Here is a 19,585-nt window from a genome sequence, read left to right as displayed (position 1 = left end):
AGTTCCCCTGGGTGTTTTTATCTCAATCCCCAAGCCCCAGTTTTCCCAATTACAGAATGGGGATTATCATAGTCTCTAACCCAAAGGTTTAATTCAGGTCATTCCCTCCCTTCACCACTGCTGAGGTCACAGGGTGGATGGGACCTCATTCATAAATGATCCTGTTTAGTCATCTCTTGCTGTGGAGCAATATCACCACTAACCTAGTGACAATACACACTCCTGCCTATCTGACAGCCTCTACAGCCAGGAGGAGGGCATGGCATCAGTGGTTCCACTGACTCGTGTCACACAAGACCATGATTTGGCTGAGAATGTGCTCCCTTCTCAGGTCTACGAGGCAATGTCCCTACGGGTGTGGACACAATCCAGTTTCCTGCAGGTGGAGGACTGAGAGTTTGGATTTTTTGCTGGCTGGGGCTACAGGCCGCCCTCAGCTCCCAGAGTCCACAGGAAGCTTCATGACTCATGGGGCTCCCCAATATGGCCACTTGCTACTCCACAGTCCACAAAGGATGGGGCCAGCAACCCAGCAAAATGGGCTCTGCAGGGTTTGTGAGTGAACCTCGTCACTGTGTCAGTGCCATCATGGGGCACATGTGCTTTCCTGCTGGCTTCAGATGTGTTCCTGGGCAGGGTGAATGGGTTCAGGTAACTGGGGTGGGTTCTAAGGTATCTTATCAGGAGCCACCATTGGGGTTGAGTGACAGTGTTTGAGGAGGGTGCGAGCATGAGGTGCCCGTGGACTTTGAAGCTTGAGGAGTAGCTGCCCAGTTGTCATTTGGATGATCTCACTGGGTCTGTCTCTGTCCTGGAGCTGACCCAATGCTCTGAAAGTTGGCAAGTAGAGCAGGGTCCCAGGACAGGAAACACTTACTGAGCTTTCTCCCCAAAGGCCTTGGATGCGATCCCAGTGTCACAGTCCATGGAAGCACTAGGGAGAAGGTGTGTTCTCCTGAGATCTGGGGCTGCATCTTGAATTGTTGGGGGCAGGAGTCCTGTAGCTGGTCGGTACATAGTTTGGGCTTCCTCCAGGTCACACTCTAACGCCCAGAAGAACTGTCCCTGACCCAGGCCTTCATGGACGTCAGCCCTCTGCTTTGTCCACAGATGCATACCCAGGCCCAGTGCAGCCCACTCCAGGTCCCTGGAGCCACCCCAGGGAAGTTCCTGTGCCTTGGAGAGCAATGGGTGAAATATTTCTGCCTCAGCTCCAGGGGCCAGGGATGTCTAGGACATGTCCTCCCAGATGGGTATCCATGTGGCTACAGCTTCTGAGAGGTCCAGATCATTAGTTTTAATAAAAAATAATTGTGGGGAGACAAGAAGATGGCAGCTAGGTAACTGCAGAACCCACCGCCTCTCGCAACCACATCAAGATTACAAGTAAAATACAGAACCACCCTCACTCAGAATCTCCTGCTATCTAGCTGAACAGAAGTCCTACAACCAGGGAACTGAAGAAGCATTGAGAACAGTCAGAGGGGGGAGACGCGGGCAGATTGGGGCTGAATCCGAGAGAGGTGCCACAGGCCCACGCAGGATGCCTTGGTTTAAAACCAGGAGGGACAACTCAGTTGTGGAAGTTTCCTGGATGAGTGGGGATCACAGCCCCATGCCAGGTTTCCAGCCCAGGGTTCCAGGGCTGAAAAGAGGAGTCCCACAACTTCGGTCTGTGAAAACCAGGGGGGATTGTGGCTGAGGGAGCAGAGGCTGCGGGAGTCCCAGACAGTTCTTCTTAAGGGGCCTAAACACTAACTCGGACATGCTCCCTCTGAGCTCCAGTGTCATGCAGAAGCTGGAAAGAAATCTGGGACATTCAGGGAGGAACTAACTTGCCTGGAGCCAGGGGGAGAGGTGGAGGGGCAGCTTGCCCCCAGGCAGAACAGCTGGCAGAGGCCATTGCTCCTTTGGCAAGCCCTCCCCCCACAGAGCCAGCAGGCAGTCAGGCAGGCAAGCACTTCTCTGAATCTCCAGCACCTGACTCACAACTTTGGCCCCACTCTGGTGATTCCCAGAGACCCCGCCCCTCCCTACTTGCAAGCTCATCCAAGCCATTTCCAGTGGCTTTTCTATGCAAGTGACCTCTCTAGCCTCATTTTTATGACTTTCTTAAAATCTCTCAAACAAGCAACAGTGGGCCTTTGTGTACCCCATACCTCTCAATAAGTGACACCAGGCCTGGCACTAGTGGAAGCCTGCACTAGTTCATAGCTTGGACTCTCTTGGACACCTCCAAGCCCAGCACAATAGCAGCCATCTACAGCTTGCTGTGTAGCTCAAGTTGAGTGGCCCTGGTCAAGACTCAGGCAGAGGCTAACTTTGCATCTCTCAGGAGGCCCCAGAGACAATGCACCTGGTGGTCAGCTTTGACCATGCTACAGTACAACCCTACCACATTTATGAGTGACACATTCAAGGGGTGGACTCGGTGAACACCAAAGGTCCACTGAAGTAAATCCTGCTCTATAGGTGTGTGTTCAGCACACCAGCTCTTCAGCTGTAGCTGCAGATTGTTCTCAAGGTCGATTGGCCTGAGGGTGAATTCCTCCCAGGGACGCCAATAGCAACCAAGGATCAACTACAGCAGGAAATTGCACAGAGCCCACACAAGAAAGCACCTAGAAGGGCCAGCTTAGGTAGCTGGGGAGGCTAAGCCACTGGACCCTACAGAACATCTACTACACAAAGCCATTCTACCAATTTCGGGGGATATAGCAGCTCTTCCTAAGACATAGAAACAAACACCAGGAAGTAGCTCAAATGGGGAGGAAAGAAACATGTCGCAAAGGAAAGAAGCGAAGAAATCTCCAGAAAGAGAACTAATTGGAGCCAAGCAAGCTACTAGGGTTCAAAATAATAGTTAGAAGGATGTTCAGGGATCTTAGTAAGACTATTAAGAAAACCACTGAGATCATCAATGACATAATAAAGAACCAGTCAGAAAGGAAGGCTACACAAAATGAAATGAAGAATAATTTATAGGGAATCAACAGTAGGGTAGAGGACACTGAATATCAAATCAGCAATTTGGAATATGAGAAAGAAAAAACCACCCAACCAAAAGGGCAAAAATGAAGACCATTGACCCTTTCCGCCTGCCTCCCACACCCACCCAAGGCCTTCACCACATATGAAGATAGTCTAAGGAATCTGGGAGAACTTTAAGTAGCCCAACATTCACATTATGGGGAAGTTAGAAGGAGAAGAAAGAGAGCAAGAAATCATATAGCTATTTGAAAAGATAATAACAGAAAACTTCCCTTAACTGGCAAGAATGAAATAGACTTACAAGTCCAGGAAGCACAGAGAGTCCCAAAACGAGGAAACCAAAGAAGCCCATACCAAGACACATGAGGAAAATACTAAAGTTTAAAGACAAAGAGAATGTTAAAAGCAACAAGAAAAAAGTAGTTAGTTACCTACATGGGAGCTCCCATAAGACTGTCACCTGATTTCTTAACAAACGTTGCAGGCCAGAAGGGAGTAGCAAGAAATATTCAAAGTGATGAAAAGCAAGAACATACAACCAAAATTACTCTACCCAGCAAAACTATCATTTAGAGCTGAAGGTCAGATAAAGAGCTTCAAAGATAAGAAAAAGCTAAAGGAGCCCATTACCACCAAAGCAGTATTACATGAAAAGTTAAAGTGTCTTCTTTAAGAAGAAGGCAAGGAACAAAAGAATCTGACAAACAAAATAGATCCAGAGATATTGAAGCATGCAACAGATGTTTATATCTCAGAGGGAAGAGGGAACGTGCTTGGGAGGTGGTAACACATTAATCAAAGAAATTATATGCATATATGCATAACTCATGGACACACAGACAATAATGGGATGAAGGCCTGGGGTGGGGGTGGGAGTGAGGTGTTGGGGTAAATGGGGGGGGGATGGGACACATAATACTTTTAACAATGAAGTTAAATTAAGAAATAATAATAATTGTAGCCCAGCTGGCACTGCTCAGTGGTAAGCACCGACCTTTGATCCAGGAGATCATGATTCGATCCCCAGTCAGGGCACATACCCAAGCTGTGGGCTAGATCCTCAGCAGAGGGAGTACAGGAGGCAGCTGATCAATGACTTGCTCTTATCATTGATGTTTCTTGTTCTCTCTCCCTCTCCCTTCCTCTCTCTGTGACCAATAAAAGCATATTTTAAACATAATACTTGGGGTTAAATACATGTAATACAAAACTGATCATCTTAGTCATTTTTAAGTCTACAATTCACTGGTATGCAGTATATTCAATCTGCTGTGCAGCCATCATGACCCCCACCTGCACAAATCTTTTCATCTTGCAAAATGAAACACTAACTACCCATTCCTTCTCCTCCCATCTTCTGGCAGCTTCCCTTCCACTTTTCATGCCTGGGACTGTGATGCAAATAGGATGCCATGAAAGTAGGATCATCTGTATTTGTCCTTTTGTGGTAGGTTCACTTCCCTTAGCATAGTGTCCTCCAGATGCATGCATTCGGTCCTGGCGTCTATCCGAATTCCACTCCTTTTAGGGCTTAGTAATACTGTGGGAGAAAGTAGTTTTAAGGTGGAGAGGGTGAAGGGGCTGGCAGCTGCCTCCCCACTGAACCTGTTTTGGGCTCCTTCCTTGGGGGCTTCGGTTTGCTCCTGCAGGGATTCAGGTTCCCATCCAGCAGATAAAGATCCTGGTCTGGGTATTAGGAACAGAGCTCCCGCTCCCCTGGGAGAGGAGGTCCTTGCTCTGGGCCCCCTGACAGCCCTGCAGCTTTCACTCAGCTAGTTTAAATATTAGGCACATGTGTAATTTTAAACAAAAGTTGAATTTCTAGCATCAAAGGGGGTCATTTAAATATCTCTGCCCAGGTCCTTCCATGTGGCAGGAGTAGCTGGTGAAATGGAACCCAAAAGTCTCCTCCTAGCCACTACCTGTTCCATCTGAGCATCCTGGGCAGTGTCTGATTCCTTTCTTGGTTTCCAGGCCCAGGGCTGGGGCAGGTTCTGTCTTCAGCTCAGTGCTCCTGCCCTCCCCCAAGAAGGCTTGGTTGACCCTGATGACCACCCCCACCCCCACCCAGGGGGTCCCACCTTTCTCCATAGGTCCTTGGGACCCTGAGAAGTTCTGGCCTCAAACCATGAACAGACACACACAGATCTGTGGTCTGACCCAGCTGTTCACATGGGCGATGTGAAGCCAGGGCAGGAGGGAACGTTTGCAAGGCTTCCAAAGTGTCTCCCATTCATGTATTCATTGTATGTTGAGGAGTGCTTCCTACCTTGGGCCAGGCGCTAGTCCCCACCCTAGGGTGCTTCCAGACACTGGAAGAGGAATGTTCAAACTGATTTATAACATGTAACCACCACCCTTGTGATTTGCCAGGTGTTCCCACCATTAATTCTTAACACTTTCCATAACCTCAGAGAGTGTAAAGTTTTTATTATTGCTGAGTTCAGATGGGAAACCGAGGCACAAATAAGACTGCTCTCAAATTTGCATCTGTAAAGTACAAGTATTGACACCTCATAACTGCTATGGACCAGGCTTCTGGGCACGGTTTGGTGGGGTACCTCTGCCTCAAGGTCTCTGTGAGTCAGGAGATGGGTTTCAACTGCAGTTCGACTGGGGAGAGATCTCCCAGGATCACTCGCCTGGTGTTCATCAGGGTGCAGTTTGGACTGAGAGCCCGGGTTCCTGCCTGTTGGCCTGGACCCTCCCTTGATTCTCTCCTAAGGGGCCTCTACATAGGGCAGCTCAAACCATGGGTGCTTTCTCTCCCTGTTCCAGAGATATGACAGACAGAGACAGAGAGACAGAGAGACACATCCAGAGAGGAAGTGAAATAGAGGCTGAGAGAAAGGAAGGTAACTCAAGGATGAGAGTACAAGAGAAGTGACAGGACCTCACATCCCATCACCTGGGTTGTGCTGTATGTTGTTCAGAAGCCAGTTACTGAGCCCTCAGCTGATACACAAGGGTGTTCCTAGCAAGAGGCTGGAATCACTAGAAGCCGCTGTGAAGGCTCCACCACATGAGAGCCTCCGAGTAAGTCATGAGGCACTTGGTCTGATTCTGGGCCTAACAAGAGGCCACTGGAAGGTTTTAAGACAGTGAATGACAATGTCTGAATTTCCTGTCATTTCAGCCTCTTAAAGGAGCAGACTTGAAAGTGAGGCCAAAGTGGGCAGTGACTCCCCCAAAACCACAAGCTAGACCCAAGGCTGTTTGGCGAGGAGTTCCGTTCCATGTCCCCTCATTCATGTCCCTCTTCCACCTCTCCACTTTGCAGCAGATTCATGGGAGACCAGCCCACAGGTATTAAGGACATTATGTCATCCACACCTGATGGTGTCCTTGGGACATGGTGTTTAGCGCCATCCTCACTGTGTGGGTTGGGAGACTGGGGAGGCCCTGAGAGGCAAAGAGGCTTCCCCAGGACACGGAACTTGGGGGGAAAGGAGCTGCGAGCTAAGATTTCTCCTCCCAGCCAGGCCCTGGCCCATCCCCAGGGAGCTGTGGGAGGGCTGGGTAGGTGCTGGTGTGCAGGTGTGGACATGACATGTGCGAGGAAGGTGAGTGGTCAGAAGCCCAGAGGTTCTTTGGATGGCTCTGATTGGAGGAAGGGGCCCAGGTCACGGAACCTTGAGAGGTGACCTCACTTCCTTGGTGACAGGTCCCCAATAGTATGTAGGGCTCTGGTAACCAGGTACCCACATTCTGGAGACAACTGCCTTTCCTACTCACTTGACTGGAGCAGTCAGGAGACTAGGATGTCTCTCTGTTGTTTCCCGTGCTTCCGAGGCTCTGGGCACAAAAATGCCCAGAGTAAGAGATGTTTCCATTGCTGTAGAAATTGGTGCAACTGCCACTGCGAACACTCCTCACCCTCTGGCCTGAGGCACCCTCAGGTAGCCAGGGACAGCCCAGGGCAGGCCCATCCAGGCCAGTCCCCAAGTGGGTTCCCACCTTGGGCCCCACAAATCTTACCCCTCATCCTGGGTATGTGTGTGTTTCGGGGGTGGTGACGGGTGCTCATCCTAAGCAGTAGCAGGTTGTTGGGTGTTAGAAGCCTCGAGGGTCTGTCATGTTCATGGCCCAGGTCATGGCTGACAGGAAGGGAAGCTGAGAGCTGTGGACCAAGCTCCTCTACCCACTTGTTACTCAGAAGTCCTCCAGGGGTCATCGTGCTCCCTCCCATCCTGGAGGCCTTTGCAGATGGCACTCTGTGCCTGATCTGGGGAGCAGCTTTTGTGGTAGGCATGTCCCCCACTGGCAGTGCCCTGGGAGGCCCCTCATGCCCCTGGTCCGGGACCGGCCTCTGTCTCAGCAGAGCTTCACGGAGGGTGCCATAGAAGAGCTGGCTGATGGGTTCACTTATGCCATCAACTGGTACCAGGTTCAGGAGCACCAGGCTAGGAAAACCATCCAGTGCCAGTGCTGGTCTGAGGTGAGAGCTGGCCCACACCCAGGGCCTCCAGGTGGCTGGGGTGGGACCAGAACCCAGGCTCAAATCTGGGGCCTCAGTGTTTCCACAGGCCCACTCCCAAAGACATCTGTACCTCCAGCCCTCCCAATCACGTCTCTGGTAGGGTAGAAATTCAGGCTTCACGTATTTCCTGGAGTAGTGGAGAAAATATTCTTCTGTCCTTGCTTTTTGCTCCTTTCATTGTTTAACTGCCTGCCCCAGGGATCCTGGGGAGCAGTCAGCACGACTGTCCTTGGAGACTGTCTCTGAGCCTCACACATCATCACACTGACAGATGCTGTGTATTTAAACAAATGGAAAGGGATGCAGGCACTGCATAGATTTCTCTGCCATTTGTCATCTCAGAGAGCACGGCCAACCAGTGGAGGAGGCCAGGTCAGGAGCTGTGGCCTCACTCACTGCCCTCACATCCCATTAGGAGGGAGTTTTCCTCAGTGACCCAGCCTTTCACTGCTGTTAGACCTTGACGGGATTCAGTTCTTGCTAGTGCAGCAGGGCTGTCAGGAACATCCTCACTGTGTCCTACAGACTGTGTTAGTTTGCCAGGACTGCCGTTACACAGGACCACAGATGGGGCTGGAGGTTCCTGATGCCTCCTGGCTCAGTTCCCGCTCTGTCTTTGCAGAGCTCCGAGGATGACACCATCGAAGTGCTGGACCACGGGCCCCACTACACCACCAACTGGGTCAGGGTGCAGGTGCACCAGGCTGACAACCATGTCCAGTGCTGGTCTGAGGTGAGAGTTGGCCCAGGTTGGTCTCCACATTCAGGACCCCAAGATGACCAGGGAGGGCCTAGAACCCAGACTCACATCTGGGGGTCTCCAGGGCTTTTCCTCCAGAGTGTCCTTAGTCCCATGACAAAAGAATCTGGACCTACACTCCTCCCTCCAGCAACATGGGAGAGTGAAAAATCTCTCCTCACATATTTGTAGGAATATTAGAGAGAGAAAATCTGTAGTTTCATTTGCCAGTAGGCCACAAGCACATTTACATTTGCTGTTTTCTTGTTTGAACTCTCTGCCCGAGTACCCTAGGGAGCAGTCAGCTCCAATGTCCAAGGAGACCTCTGAGCCTCACACATCATCACACTTGACTGGGTGGTTTGTCAAAAAGATGGGAGGAACAAAGTATTGGATACCTTTCTCTGCAACTTGTCTTCTCCCAGAGCTCAGCAAAGTTCTGTAGGCCGGCTGGTCAGGAGCCGTCACCTCACTCATCTCCCTATCACCCCATAAAGGTCATAGTTTTCCTCAGTGACCCAGCCTTTCACTGCTGTAGACCTTGATGTGATTCAGTTCTTCCAAGTTAAGCAGGGCTGAGGGGAGCATCCTCACTGTGTCCTAATGGACTGTATCAGGTTGCCAGGGCTGCTGTGAGATAGAACCACAGAGGGGCTGGAGGGTTCCTGATGCCTCCTGGCTCGGTACCGGGCTCTGTCTCTGTAGGTCTCCAACAAGGACATTGTCAAAAAGATGCTCCATGGGTTCAACTACTCCACCTCCCTAGACCAGGGGAAGGTGCATCAGGCCACAGACACCATCCAGTGCTTGACTCAGGTGAGAACTCACCTCAAAGGTCTCTGCACCCACAACCCCGAAATGACCTGGCAGTGCCCAGAACCCAGACCCAAGTGTTGGGACTCCCAGGAGCCCAACCAGTGCTCTCCCTAGAGTGTCCACAGTCCTATGACAAAGGAATCCGGACCTCCACTCCTCCCTCCAGCTACATGGGAGGCTAGAAAGACACTCCTCACATATTTGTAGGAATATTAAAAAAGAAAAAAACACTGTTTCACTTCATAGTAGACCATGAGCCCATTTGTGTTTTGCTGATTGTGTTGTATAAACTACCTGCCCCAATATCCCATGGAGCAGTCAGCTCCACTGTCCTTGTCCAGTGATGGAGGTCGTTTGTCACAGGGATGCAGCCTTTCAGTGCTGTGGACATCGCCCTAATTCAGGTCAGCTGCCACGTCGGCAGTGCTGCCAGGGACACTTCAGTGTGTCCCTGTGGACTGTGCTAGGTGCTCGGGCTGCCAGGACACAGGACCACACTGGGTGGTGTGAACAGCAGACATTCATTTTCTCACAGTTCAAGAGGCTAGAAGTTAGGGCTGAGGACATCAGCAGGGCTGTTTCCCTGAGGGGTCTCTCCTGGGCTTGTCATCAGCCACCTTCTCTCTCTGTCACATGGGCTCCCCTCTGTGCTTCCACGTGTCCCCCCTCCTCTTCCAAAGACACTGGTCCTATTGGATTAAGACCCACCCCACTGAACCCACTTAACCTTAACTACGTGCTTAAATTCAGGCATGTTCTGAAGTTCCAAGGGTTCCAAAGTCATGGAATTTGGGGGACATAAGTCAGAGCACCATGTCTACTTTGCCCCGCTGGAGATAGACGCCCCCTGCTGGTGGAAGAACATGCACATGTAAAACCTGCCCAGCTGCAGGCCGATTCCAAATCCAAAGGGCTGTGGCAGTGAGGTTGTCAACAGCACTCTGTGATGATGGCTGCTGCCTTGCTCGCAGATGGCCCAGGGATTTCTCACTCACTGAAATTTTTATCTATCCCATAACAAGTTGTCCAAGGCCATTGCAGTGCTCCTTCATTGGCAATGGCCTCCCGGGGACTTTGGCTCACCTGGCAGCTTTGCACTGGCCACCTGGATTTGTGCCTTCCTGAGTCACCTGCTCAGACTCCTACCTGGTGATCGCCTTTCTGCAGTCTGGGGTCTCCATAATGAGGGTCCCAAAATGCCCCTGAATGTAAAATGAGGGGAAATAAGTGTCTTTTTGGAAGTCAGTGCTTTTCATAGGCCATGTCTAGCGTGTACACTTTCCCCAAAGTGGGGGGGACAATATTCCCAGGTGCTTTTTATCCATGTGAGGAGTAGGTAAGTCTCAGCTAGCTGAGTGGGGATGTCACCCAGGGCATTTCTCAGTTCTGACCTGCATGATCTTGGGACAGTTGACATCCCTAAGCCTCTGTGACCTCATCTCTATAATGGGGATGTTTCTTGAGGACTCACAGGGACAATGCTCTTCGTACAGCTATTAATGCGAGGAGGTCTGATGTTCCTCAGCTAAAAAAATGAAAACATGCCTAGAAGGTAACAGTTGTATGAAAATCCCCCCACACACCAAACTTAAGTGGTGCTTTGAAAACCTAGAACCTCGTTCAGCCTGGGCACTGCTGTCCCTCCTCTTGCTCACATACCTGATGGGCTGGGACTTCCTGGGGAGCTCCAGACCTCCATCCTACTGGGATTCATGGTGATGTCACTGACTGAATCTCCCTCCTTGTCCCACTCAGTGTGCGGCTGAGTTAACTCTTAACCTACATGAGGCCTGCAGGATGTGGGCCTTCCAGGAAAACATCCTGGAGAAGTTGACGACATCCACGGCACAAGTTTTCCCAGGTGGAAACATCCCCCACTTCTGCAGCTTCATGCCCGTGCACCCGGCCTTCTCCAGAGCCCAGCAGTTCCTGGATGATCTGTTTGCTAGGTAAGCATGTGCCCCGTCTTTGGCAGAGCGGTGATTCTGCCCACTGCTAGCTGTGTGTCTTGAAAATATCACCACATCTGTCTGAGCCTCAGTTTGTTCCTCTGACAAGTGGGGTCATAGAGGATGAACCTCGTAAGGTGCTTGTAGGGACTACTGTGGGAGAATCCATGGCTGGTCTTACCTGCTGTCAGCTCTGCAGAAAGGGCTGCTGGACATGCTGCAGTTGTTCATGGCAATTTCTTTCCTGTCCCATGAATAGTCCCCTGACTCACCCATTGGCAGCCTGTGGCATCTGAGTTTGGAAAAGCACATAGAAAAGAGCCTGCCAAGCAGTTTGAGATTTTGCCTAGCTGGTCCTTGTCCTGGTCCTTGGTGAAGTCAGATTAGGGACCTCTAGGGGCAGATAGTAGGGGGCCCCAGGCCCACTCAGACATTTGGGATGGTTCTGGTTAGAGTTCATTTACTGGACAATGTGTATTAGGCTCTTACTATCAGCAGGCACTTTTAGAGACACTTAGCCTAACTCAGTGAATGAATCAGACACAATCCCTGGGCCTTAGTCCAAGTCAGCGAGTCAGACAGTCACACTGCACATCATTCACAGGTCCCGTCCACCATCCGTCAGATCGGATGTCATCAAGGTGTTCACCAGATGTGGAGATAAAGAACCATATTACAACCAGAGTGACACACCAGAGGAACAAATCAAAAAGTGAGTGGCCCTTGGGTCCAGAAGAAGGAGGCCTCCTGTGTCTATGGGATTGGGGCTTAGGGTGAACAGTCCTGGCAGAGCCCTGATCTTCCACATCAGCTGATTCCCAAGGGAGGGCTGAGGTCTGGAGGCTTCTACTCCAGGAGGACAGGGGTCAAAGAGAACTGTGAATTGGGTCTCAGCTTCCCTAGAAGGCGAGGTTGGAATGAGTTGTCCCCTGGACTCCGATCCCAAACACAGGCCCATCCAGCTCTGCCTGTCCCTCTCCACATGCATCTCTCCTGAGGGCCATGGCCAGGACAGAAGAACACTCTGGTGTGTGGGCTGCTCACATGCCTGTCTGAGTCGTCAGCCAGATGCCCAGGGGCATGGAGGCCTGAGCTGGCAGTGTACAGGAACTTCAACCCAGCTGTCACTGGGAGGAAGGGACTCACAGACTCGGTGTTAAACTTGCTTGGTCACCAGGCTGCTACTCTTAGGACAGTCACACAGGGGTTGGAGTAGCAAGGGGCTGTCCCATGAATGGGTGGGAGCAGCCATAGAGGCTCAGTCCCAAACAACAGTGCCATGGGAGGGCAGTGTGGAAGGAAAAACCAGGACTCTGTCTCTTCTGCCCACCTGACTCTCTGCAGGGCCATAGCTTCTGTGATGGGAACCTGGCCAGACCAGGAGCAATGTTTCAGGCAGCCCCTACATTTTCCTTGGTTGATCCTGAAGCAGGCCTTTGTGCAGGAGAAACATGCTGTATCACACCTGGTGCACAGCACCCAAAGTGACTGTGTAGAGTTGGAGCATCTTGAGCCCACTGAGGCAGAGTTGGAAGGTGAGGGAGCTGCAGTCTGGGAAGATGAACTGGGGGTTGTGGGGTCAGGGTTTCATGGGCTGGAGGACCCTCAAAGGCAGTGGCATCTTTCCTGTCTCTGGGAAGACACTGGAAAGTGAGGCATGTGCATGAACCAGTCTCTCTAACCTGCTTCAGAACCACCTCCAGAGCTCGAGAGTACTCAGGAGCCAGAAAAAGGGCCTTCTCCAGGGCTAGAGCCTGGTCCAGCTGTGCCAGTGCTGGAGCCAGTGACACCTCCATCAACCCCTCCAGACATGGAGCAAGAACCAACCTCAACTTCAGCCCCAGGGCCAGCTGTGGAGGTGGAGCCACCTAGGCCACCAGCTCTAATCTTTGCTCCAACAAGCACTGAGCTAGCTTCAGCCCCAGCACCCAACTTCCCCCGGTCTGTGACCACAGAACACCTGGGAAGGGAGGGGAAGTGTACCATCCTGACCTTCCCTCCAAGGCTGGTGGCAGAACAACTAACAGCTATGGATTTGGTGAGCAGAAGGCTCTCAGGCCGGGGTAGGGGGGACCCTGCCTTTCCCTGATCTGAACTCCTGTGATCTGGATGCAAATCACAGCTCCATCTATTACCACCCATGGGTCCTGGACAACCTTCTAAACCCCCAAGCCTTCGCTGTCCACCTGCGGACGGTGAAGGTAGACACTCAGGAGACCAGTTGCACAGAGGGGCTGTGCAGAGTAGATGAGGGGGATCACAGAGAAAGCTGGGTGTGGCCTGGCCAGGTGGGAGGGGAGCTCACTGTGTGTAGCCAGGTGCGTGGTCGCCCAGCCCTATGCCCATGAGACTCAGCGACCTCAGCACTTATTAGGCACCTGATATGTGCTTTACTACAAGGGAGACAAACAGCCTGTGGTTGTAGCTGCTACAGGGGAATATGCACAGAATGGGGATTTGGATGAGATTGGTGATCAGGTCATGTTTGATGTCCCTTGGGGTGAGCAGACTTAAGCAGCATCCTGCAGCTAGTCATTAGGATGGGCTGGAGGCAGGGGCTCGCGTCCCTTCCCTTCCAGTCTTGGGTCCTGTGCAGGGGGCCCTTTGTGAATAGAGAATGAATCCCAGGGACCCCAAGGCTCAGGGCACATCCTCAGCTTCCTAGCCTTCAGTCCTGACCAGTGGCTCCTGAAAGAGGTTAGGGACCCTGACCTGGGGTGTGGAAGGGCTGGGTGACACTCCCTTTTCTCCCAGGAGCTGTTCAAAAAGGTGCTGCCATACCAGTGCCTGGGCTCCATCTGGTCCCAGAGGGACAAGCCTGGCAACGAACACACGGCATCTACTGTGCGTGCCACAATCACACAGTTCAATTCTGTGACCGCCTGTGTGATCACCACCTGCCTTGGAGACCCAAGCATGAGGGCCCAGGACAGGGCCAAAGTCCTGAACCACTGGATTAAGGTGGCCAGGGTATGTTATGGGAGGCCCAGTGGAGTCCCTACACGGAGCCTTGCAAAAGGCCTCTACTGCTTTGTCAGCTCTCAAGACTGAGGCCTCAGGTCTGAGCCCCAACAGTCTCTAGGTCCTCTCTTCTAGGGGCATGGTGACCTTGACTCTCAGGTCCCAGTGGTGGGAGGCTCACTTCCTACCTGGCTCCTTCCTTGGATTGAGCTAAGACCCTCCTTTCTGTGAGTGTTGGTCTTTGGGTGCTAAACGTGCCTACCCTGAGCATCTGACTCACCCAAGAGGGGGGTGCCAATTGAGGGGGACTGAAACTAGAGCTCCAGTTCCCCACCTCACAGTGCATCTCCCCCCTTCCCAGGAGTGCCGATCCCTGAGGAATTTTTCCTCCCTACATGGGATCCTGTCAGCCCTTCAGAGTGTGTCCATCTATCGTCTGAAGAAGACATGGGAGAAAGTTTCCAGGTGTGTAGGCTTCTCCCATCATAGGCCCAGAGTGGGGGGGGGGGTGTCTCCCATATGTCTCCAAATGTATCCTCATATCCTGGAATGCAGGCAACCCTCAGGGCAGGGATTTGTTGGTGGGCAGAGTCTCTAGGCCTCCCTGGGACCTCAGGCCACCAGCTCTACTTCAGGAGTCAGTTTCCTTCAATGTCAGAGACAGCACTGAGCCAAATAGCAGATTGGCAAGTGTTTCCAGAAACAGAACCCTATGCCCAGCTGAAACCAGAAGTGGTAAAAACTGCTCAGTAGCAATGGGAATGGGGGCCCTGGTGACCAGCATGAGTGTTTCCCAAGTTCCATGGAGACTTTTCTGCTCAGAGGAAGCCATCAAGACCCTCACCTTAGGAGTTTGAAACTTTAGATTGTCAAAAGGAATTTGCCCTCAGTGCCTCTCTCCTATCATTCCTAGACATGTCTTTCTTCTGTCCCTCCCCTCAGGAAAAGCAGAGTCACACTAAAAAAACTATGCAAGGAGGACAATCCAGCGAGCAGGGAGCAGCTTATGAAGGTAGAGCAGGCTGGAGGTCTGGAAAGAGAGGAAGGGGTGAGGGAAGCGGGGATGGTGCAGGATGTGGCTTTGGTAGTTTGTTCCCTAAAGATTCTCTGAAAATTTTCACCCTCTGTCATGATGAACAGGAAGATCTGTTTGGTCCCTGGTCAGGTGGGGGGCAGTTTCAGGGGCAAGAGGCCCAGTCACTGCACAGAGTGGTGGTGGCTGGGCTGCTCCAGGACAGGGTGCAGGGCTGGCAGACTGAGTGCATCTCTGGCTTTCATGCGGGTCCATTTCACTGGGACTTAGTTTCTTCCAGGCTGTGGGGTGAATGGGGTGGGTGGGCACTTTTTCGCCCCAAACCAGCCCAGCCTGTCCTCAGGAAGCCAGGGCCTGCTGCTCCTTCTGTCTTCATCACACCTCCAAGGAGAGCGAGCCTGCCTGCCCCAGGGAGGGGCCCTGCTGGGGATTCCCAAGGGGCAGGTGAACAAAAGGTCTGGCTGGCCTCGGGCCCCAATTGCTGGACTAGAGACAGAGAGGTGTGCATTCTGTGACTTCCCACTGGCCCCTGGAGCACTCACTGCCAGTCAGTCCCTGTCAGGATTTTCACCTGGTGCCTGGTGGGCACTAACACAGGCCAGGGTGCTTCTGAGAAGTGTCTGGGGAACTGGGGCATTGTTAGTGGACCCTTCCTGCACAGACCTCAGATCCTACATGTCAACTAGGAGGCAAAGTGCCCTGACACCCACTACCCTGCCAGTCAGATGGGGCACCTTGAGGGTCCCTATTTGAGGATGGAGAAAGACTGCTGCCCAGGGGAAGGTTTTGGGCATTTGGGGAGGTGAAGGCTAGGCATGGTCTTGGTTCTGGTCTGGTGGACAGAGACTCCAGTGGGGTGGGGCAGGCAGGGCAACTCCGCCAGGTTCCCGAGACACATATTCGTTGACGGCTCGGTCCAGTGGGGACCTGCATAAACCTGAGAGCCAGAGGACTGGGTCTGGACAGTGATGGGGCTGGGGGTGAGATGAGGGCAGAAGGGACAAAGCCTCTGGCTGGGAGAGACAAGTGGTGTCTCCTGTGTGGGCCCTGAGCCAGTCACTGTTCCTCTCTGGGCCCCTTGCCTGCTAGTGAGAGAAAAGGAGGAATGACCATCCTGTGTTGCAGGCATCACGGGGTGCTCACGAGGTTCAGGAAAGAAAGGCCTTTGCAGAGCCCCCTGCACTGCTCCATCTGGAAGGGTAGGGCGAGATCAGTGATGACAGTAATGACACTGAGTCCCTAAGAGGACCTGTGAGTTAGGTGGAGGTCTCACACTTTGAGAGGAGGAAGCAGGTCAGAAAGGCCAGGCCCCTGCCCAAGGTCACACACTGAGTGAGTGTTGTAGCTGGGAGCCATCTAGAATCAGACATGCTGGAGGGACAGTAGCCCTGGTACCAGCTGGGGTGGGTCACATGTCCAGGGTCTGAGGTTGGGGTGGAGGGGGAAGTGGGGTGAAGGGAGTATGACCTCAATGACCCTGTCCTGGACCCTGGCAGAAGCGGCCTTCCAGGCTTGTCACTCTGATGCTGACCCTCTGTGGAGCTCAGAAGAGGCTGCAGCAGAAGGTGAGTGAGCCTTTCTGGTGAGTGCTCCAGGGGCAGAGGACAGGGGGCACTGTCCTCCCAGCTGAAGGCCACCAAGCGAAGAGAGGGAGGTCTTCCTCCTGCATCTGCCCCATTCCCACAGAACCCAAGACCAGTCATTAGAGGTGACCAAGAGGAGGGACTGGGAGAGCTGGGTGCAGCTAGGATATGGGGTGGGGCTGGCCTCTAACCACAGACCTTTGATTTGCTAAATGCAGGCCCTGGCAGGTGATTAGGAGGAGTTCTTGGAGAGTGAGGGAAGGGACCATTGAGGGGAGGCTCTAACGGTCCTTGTGGGATCCCTGGGGTGGGCCAGGAGACTGAGGGTGGCAGGCTCTGAGGGGAGGGTCTGTGAGGACACCTGAGAGCAGGGGTTCATCCCACTTTTACTCTGTTTGCCCAGTGTGTCCCCTTCCTTGGGAAGTTTCTGACTGACCTGCAGATGCTGGACACGGTGATGGAGCATTATATGGAGGTAGGTGATTGGGAGCCAGGCTGGGATCGCCGGGATTGACCTTTGGGGAGAGAGCCCCAGTACTGAGCCCTGAGTTCTCAGCAGAGCCGCCCTTTGAAGCTGGGGTGTCTTCCCCATCATACCGATCCATGTGCCCCTCCTCTGCAGCTCAGAGACTGGGCTGGGTCCAAGTCCAGACTTTCCATGTTTCCCACCCCCTCCTGGGACCTGGCAGTAGTTCAACATAAGAAGGGGTGGGCACAGGGGTAGCCATGGATGGGGAGCTCTTTCTGATGGACTTGGGATCTCTGCCTTACAGGGGAGTCGGATCCACAAAGAAAACCAGAGGAAGGTGAGCAGCTGTGGCACTTCCTGGGGACAGGGGAGGGGTGAAGATCAGGGACGCCCAGGCCAGCACACTCCTGGGCTCCATCCCCTGCATCTTACATCTATTGGGAGGCTTTTATAACAGAGGTGGGAGACCCCTCCAGTTGGTGGCTCAGGTAGGGGGATGGCATCAAGGACAGCTTTCTGGAGGAAGGGCTGTCAATGCTCATCTCTGAGCCCAGGTAGGGCCTGGATGGAATTAGGGGAAGGACAGTGCCCATGTCAGCAAAGACCCAGGACTCTTCCCTTGCCCCATTCCCCGCCCCCAAACAGCACTGTGTCTGCACCCTCTCCCTCTGGACCCAGGAACTGGAGGTAATGCAGGAGATCGTGGAGCTGCAGGAGGCTGCTGAGAATTATGAAATAGAGCCCGAGGAGCAATTCAGGACCTGGTTCCGGACGCTGGAGCAGCTCAGCGAGAAGGAGAGGTGAGGTCTGGCAGGAGTTGGCGAGGGCAGGGGTGGGCTTTCCCTGTGGCCAGTCCAGGGAACCTGTGTCCATGGCTCCCTGGTCAGCCCCATGCCTTGTTGTGTAGCACCTCCTAGGTCACCTGACACTGGGAGGGACACCTGAGGTGTGGCTCCAGGGAGCTCACAGGTGGCACTCTGTCCTGCAGTTACCTCCTGTCCTGCCAGCTGGAGCCCCAGTCCTAGTTGGCCAGCTGAACACTCAGAACTTATTCTGAGACCAAAGGAAGCCAGTGAATGACAGACAGCAAAAGAGGAAATGAATCTTAACAGGATCCCATTTTCATGGGCTTTGCCCTCTCTGAAAGCACAGAAGGATGGAACAGACGCCATGATCACAGAGGGAAGGGGGTGGGGGTGGGGGGTGAGAGATTAAGCAAATAATTTATTTGGAGACGTGTAACCTAAGGATCCAGACAACACTGTGGCGAAGGCCTGGGGGGGATTGGGGGCAGGGGGGGAGGCATCATGGGTGATATAAGGGGACCTCTGTTATAGTGTCAGTAATAAATTGTTTTAAAAAGTAAGAAAACATGTTTGAATACAAAATCTCTCTTCACGGAAACTCTTAGGTCTTAGGTGGAAGTTTATTAAAGTCAGACAACACAAAAATTCCTCTTACGAGCAGCACAACACGTAGCAGACATTTTGCCTGATATGTGTCCATTCCTAGCAGTGAAATTGTACAAAGGAAACGTAAGAACTAAAATAAGTGGGAAGTTGTGACTTTTTATAGGACATGAATTTTTTTTCTCAACTATGTTCCAATGAGATTTAAAGACAAGAAAAACATGAAGAAAGAATAGCAAGAAGCTTAAAAATGGACAGACAAGGTTGGATACAGTGGAGATAGAAATAAATATAAAATAGTAAGTGGAGAGCAAGGCACAGAGGATCCTAAAACTATGCTGAGAACCAAACAAAGCAGACAAACCTGCAGAGAAATGAGAAAGCCTGCGAGGGGGTGAAGGAGGGACCAGAACCCAGGGGTCTGTGTGTCTGTACTTTGCTGCACTCATGTTCTGTCCTACAGTTAGTCGAGTGTATGTACTTCCGAATCGGGTTTCTTGCCACAATGCAATTTGCTTGCTAGGCATGTGATTTATTTCAAGTACAATTTGGTTCAGATAAAATTAAAACAATCCCCAACTTTCAGGCAAAACCGAAGTTGCTTGTCTTCCCAGGTGAGTTGTACTGGACAAAATTTTCTGTCCCCACCTTCAATACACAAATGCACACAATTCATAACCTTTACAATAAAGCAATTGGAACTGATTTTACTTTTCAAAAATAGAGTTTTTATTATAAAAATAACTCAGGGTTATAGGCAGAAAAGGTCAAGGTTTAAAATAAGTAATTATGCACACACTAAATTGGAAATAATAGTACAGATCTTTATATATTCTTTCATATGTGCTAGTCATGTAGGTGAATATACACCTATCCATATTTGTAATATATCCGTTATATTTTTATGTGACAATATATTCTAATATTAAAAATATTTCTAAAAAGAATACCTCCTAGTGTCTTTTCTCCTGCTGCGTCATGAATTACGTTATTTGGCTCTAGTTAATGGACTTAATGTTATTTAGCTTTCTGCTTTAGGAATAATTCTCTGATGATCATCACTGTATAGGTGTCGCTGAACAGGTATTCAATCATTTTTTAATAACTTCTTGCAAATAAAATTTGTTTAAAAAATACACACATTCTAAATTTTAG

General features: G+C 51.6%; 1 protein-coding gene across 1 annotated transcript; it reads left to right on the top strand.

Moving 5' to 3' along the window:
- Positions 1-7,276: 7,276 nt before the first annotated feature.
- Positions 7,277-18,046, top strand: LOC148091725 (ral guanine nucleotide dissociation stimulator-like). Its single transcript, XM_087823784.1, has 13 exons — positions 7,277-7,429; positions 10,782-10,975; positions 11,580-11,687; positions 12,320-12,510; positions 12,658-13,013; positions 13,730-13,945; positions 14,298-14,401; positions 14,879-14,948; positions 16,466-16,534; positions 16,956-17,027; positions 17,326-17,358; positions 17,700-17,821; positions 18,010-18,046. The coding sequence occupies exons 1-13, from the start codon at positions 7,277-7,279 to the stop codon at positions 18,044-18,046; spliced, it is 1,725 nt and encodes a 574-aa protein (XP_087679910.1).
- The last annotated feature ends 1,539 nt before the right edge of the window (positions 18,047-19,585 follow it).

The sequence above is a fragment of the Miniopterus natalensis genome, chromosome 13 (genome assembly GCF_054644295.1).
Source record: "Miniopterus natalensis isolate mMinNat1 chromosome 13, mMinNat1.hap1, whole genome shotgun sequence".
Lineage (NCBI taxonomy): Eukaryota > Metazoa > Chordata > Mammalia > Chiroptera > Miniopteridae > Miniopterus > Miniopterus natalensis.
Note: the sequence above shows the minus strand (reverse complement) of the source record. Positions and strands in the feature narration are given on the sequence as shown.

Coding starts and splice junctions, on each gene's coding strand:
- LOC148091725 (XM_087823784.1), top strand. CDS start 7,277: ATGCCCCTGGTCCGGGACCGGCCTCTGTCTCAGCAGAGCTTCACGGAG. Junction 13,014..13,729: donor AACTAACAGCTATGGATTTG/GTGAGCAGAAGG, acceptor CTTTTCTCCCAG/GAGCTGTTCAAAAAGGTGCT. Junction 14,949..16,465: donor GCAGGGAGCAGCTTATGAAG/GTAGAGCAGGCT, acceptor GGACCCTGGCAG/AAGCGGCCTTCCAGGCTTGT.